This window comes from Mus pahari, chromosome 2, assembly GCF_900095145.1.
Source record: "Mus pahari chromosome 2, PAHARI_EIJ_v1.1, whole genome shotgun sequence".
Taxonomy (NCBI): Eukaryota; Metazoa; Chordata; class Mammalia; order Rodentia; family Muridae; genus Mus; species Mus pahari.
This window is the reverse complement of record NC_034591.1, coordinates 161,395,202-161,398,844: the sequence shown is the minus strand read 5'-3', so window position 1 is coordinate 161,398,844 and position 3,643 is coordinate 161,395,202. Positions and strand designations below refer to the sequence as shown.

Sequence of the window (3,643 nt, the reverse complement as noted above, 5' to 3'; positions counted from 1 at the left end):
ACATGCAGGAGATTGACAGCACAGAGAAGGAACATGCAGGAGATTGACAGCACAGAGAAGACACATGCAGGAGACTGACAGAACAGAGAAGGATCGTACAGAAGCCTACCATTTGATTTTGAAGCCACTCAATAAGCACTTCCGCTGTTGAATCTGGGATCTGGCATCTCAATCCTTCCTTCTCATCCGTTTCCATCATCTCCAACAATCCACGCAGGTCTTCCACAAGGTGCAGAGCTCGCAAGCTTCCCATAAATGGGGAGGTGGGAGATTGGCAATCAAAAATCCCATTGGAATACTCCAAGGCTTTAGAACCTGGTTTCCAAAAAAAACCAGAGAGCAATAGGATTTATGTTAAGTAAAACACCACACCTGAAAAAGATAAATCAGTCTAGCCACCAGCAATGATCACAAAGAACAGGGAAAAGACAGACCAAATAATCCAATAATGTAGATCTAGCTCTCTGAATCTTACATAGTTGAAAATAAAAAATGTTATTGACAGTAAATATGAATGATTTGATGCTTAATGAAAAGGCCAGCTGTGGGGGACAGATGGAAAAGGACTATGGTAGGCTCAAAAGTGACCAGAACCAGTGGGACAACGGAGCCATGCCTCCCAGAAAACATGAAATTTTAGAGAACATGAAGTCTTTGAATTCCGTGAAATTAGTTATGTACTTAGGTGGTACTGTGCAATGAGCTGCATGTGTGACTATGTGTGAACATATGTGTACCTATGTGTATATGAGCAAATGTGTAACTATATGTATGTAAGCATATGTGTACCTATGTGTGAGTGTACGTCTGACTATGTGTATGTAAGCATATGTATACCTATATGTATGTGAGTGTACATGTACCTATGTGTATGTGGGCACATGTGCGACTATGAGTATGTGAACATATGTGCAACTATGAGTATGTGAGCATATATGTACCTATGTGTATGTATGTGAGCATATGTATGCCTATGTGTATGTGAGCATGTGTGTAACTATGTGTATGTGAGCATATATGTAACTGTGTGTATGCGAGCATAAGTGTATAAGCATTTCCTCTGCCACCTCGTTTATAGCCTTAGCACTAGATCTCTTGTTAACATTAGTTCTAAATTTGGTGTTCTAAGCAGGAAGTGTTGGTGTACACTTTTATTCCTGGTCCTTGGGAGGCAGAGGCAGACAGAGCTCTGTGATTCTGAGGCCAGCTTGGTCTGTATAGAAAGTTCCAGGTGAGACATACTACATAGTAAGACCCTGATGTGCCTACTGGATATTTCACAGGAGAGACCTGGTTGGCAGAGGTAGAGACCCGAGGCTTAGTGAGAAACCAAGCCACCTGTGGCGGGAATGCTGACTTCTAGGAACAGGTCATTCACAGAAACAGGGGAGGATATCCCGTTAGTGTGGTCCATGAGCCACCCACACCTGATACCCAGGACTCAGATCTGCAGCTCCATGAGAAGTCTGTATAAGGAAGTGACACTTTTGACACTTTGCAGAATAACATCAGAGTAACTGGTAGAATTGGAGAAGCAGAACAGAGGTGAAAACTGGAGGTCCTAAGAGCATTGGAGAGAGCCAAAAAACTAAAATAAGAGCAAAGAGGACGGAGGATAGGATGTGTGGTGCTCAGGGTGTGTGGTATGGGTACCTGCTATGATCCCATCCATCTGCTCCAGCGCTGCGGCCAGCATGTCACTAGCGTCACTCATCATCTTCTTGCTCGTAAGGGGCAAATCCCAGCTTCAACCTGGAAGAAGACCACGATCTTATCATTGTGTGCTTTAAGGGGACCTGTTAATTCTACTCCACATTAAACTGTACTTGGAAGTCAGACATTGTCAGCTGAATTAACTGAATTGTTTAATCACTAGTGTAGGTAACAGCACTTCAGTCCATGTCTCTACCAGCTAATAAGAGAAGATTTAGATCTGGTACTCAAGGTTATTCAAGGTCCAGCAGAGGTGGAGATAAAGTTTGGTGACAAAGTGTTTGCCTCATATACAAGGCTTTGGGCTCAGTCCCCAAACTACAAAACATTAAGTCTGGTAGGATGGTAACCAGATTGCTCTTCAGAACTCTAGGTGTCTGTTAAGTGTACAGGGTTATTACAGGATCCTGATAACGGTCAGGAGGGTACAGACAGACTCAAGGACACAGGAGTATTACAGAAGCCTGATGAGGGTCAGGAGGGTGCAGACAGACTCAAGGACACAAAGGTATTATAGAAGCATGATTAGGGTCAGGAGGGTGCAGACAGACTCAAGGACACAGGGGTATTATAGAAGCATGATTAGGGACAGGAGGGTGAGGAAAGACTCAAGAAAACAGGGGTATTACAGAAGCCTGATGAGGGTCAGGAGGATGAGGACAGACGGTTTTCTGAATCAGCTTCACCTAATCATGGTTCCCTTCATTTTCCATTGTTTAAGTTCTGTGTATCAGTTTGCCAAAAGGTTTATATATGGAAAGTGTTCACTAACATACAGACAACCATCTCCTGCTATCCACGGGAGATTGGCTTTAGCACTATGCCTGGTACCAGCTTCCATGGGAGTTCAAGTTCCTTCTATAAGACTACATAGTATTTGAACAGACCACTTTGAAGTGCCTCAAGATTAGTTAACAGTATTATTTAACCCCATAAGAGTGCTTTGTAACTAGCTGATACACTATACTGTTTGAGGGACAGGAGCCATCTAGAAAAGGCTATGGCGAGCAAATGAGTTTCCTGGAGATGGCCACCATTTTATATGACTGTGATGGATACACTCCAGACAGGCACAGTCCCAGAGACTTTGTTCCAGGATTGCTTCTTGCTGCTCATGTGCCTTTCCTGCCTCTATTACATAGCCTAATCATTCTGGACATCAGCCCACCCTATTGAGTGATTTTTTTTTTTCTGCAGATCAACATAAAGATGAGTTTTCATGAATTAATGCTTATAGATAAATGATTTATATGTATTAATAACTATAGAATTCCTGATTTGACTCAAATAATTTTAAAAAGAAAGTTTAAGAAGATGGTTTTAGCTATTTTGCCAGAAAGATTTACATCTTAAACTTAGAAGCAAGAATAGAATGGGTGCCCTCCTCATAGAATAATAAGTAAAGGCTGCATAATAAGTAATACAATGAACTTTCATAACTGCACTAAGAAGAGAAACAGGCTTGGATCAGATGTGTGATCAAGGAAAAACATTCATTCTAGGTCAGGTCCAAGGATGAGGCTACAGATGTGCACCATGATAAAGCAAGGCCATGTGAAACTGTTGCTTTGAACTTATAATGAGCTTACAGAATGAAACATTGCTTTGACCTTACTATCAACATCCTTATGTAATTCCCCTTTTGCATAACATTTTATCTATGAAGTAATTTTATAAAGAAATTTTATCTAAGAATGTATAAAAGGGGCTGAGAGAAGGAATAAAGTGTGGCATTTGAGGCTTAGCCTCATCCACCAAATGTATACATGTAGATATGTATGTACATACATACATGTTCAGGTACATATGTATGTACATAAGTATGCATGAAAAGTTGTGGATTTCTTGAGACAGGTAGTTAGGTCTGACCTCCGTGTATGTGTGTGTGTGTGTGTGTGTGTGACTTTTTCCTGTGTGTGTGTGACTTTTT

The 3,643-nt window shown here is 41.3% G+C and overlaps 1 protein-coding gene across 14 annotated transcripts in view; it reads right to left on the bottom strand.

The window, feature by feature from the left end:
- The window catches only part of Ppfibp1 (PPFIA binding protein 1), a 141,814-nt gene that overhangs the window by 53,570 nt on the left and 84,601 nt on the right, over nt 1–3,643 (bottom strand). For all 14 annotated transcript variants that reach the window (XM_021189952.1, XM_021189953.1, XM_029535649.1 and 11 more), the window contains 2 exons: nt 1,654–1,752; nt 110–315 (listed from right to left, as the gene is read on the bottom strand). In XM_021189952.1, the coding sequence (XP_021045611.1) occupies nt 110–315; nt 1,654–1,717 (270 nt within the window). In that variant the 5' untranslated portion in view covers nt 1,718–1,752. The remainder of the gene's footprint in view (nt 1–109; nt 316–1,653; nt 1,753–3,643) is intronic.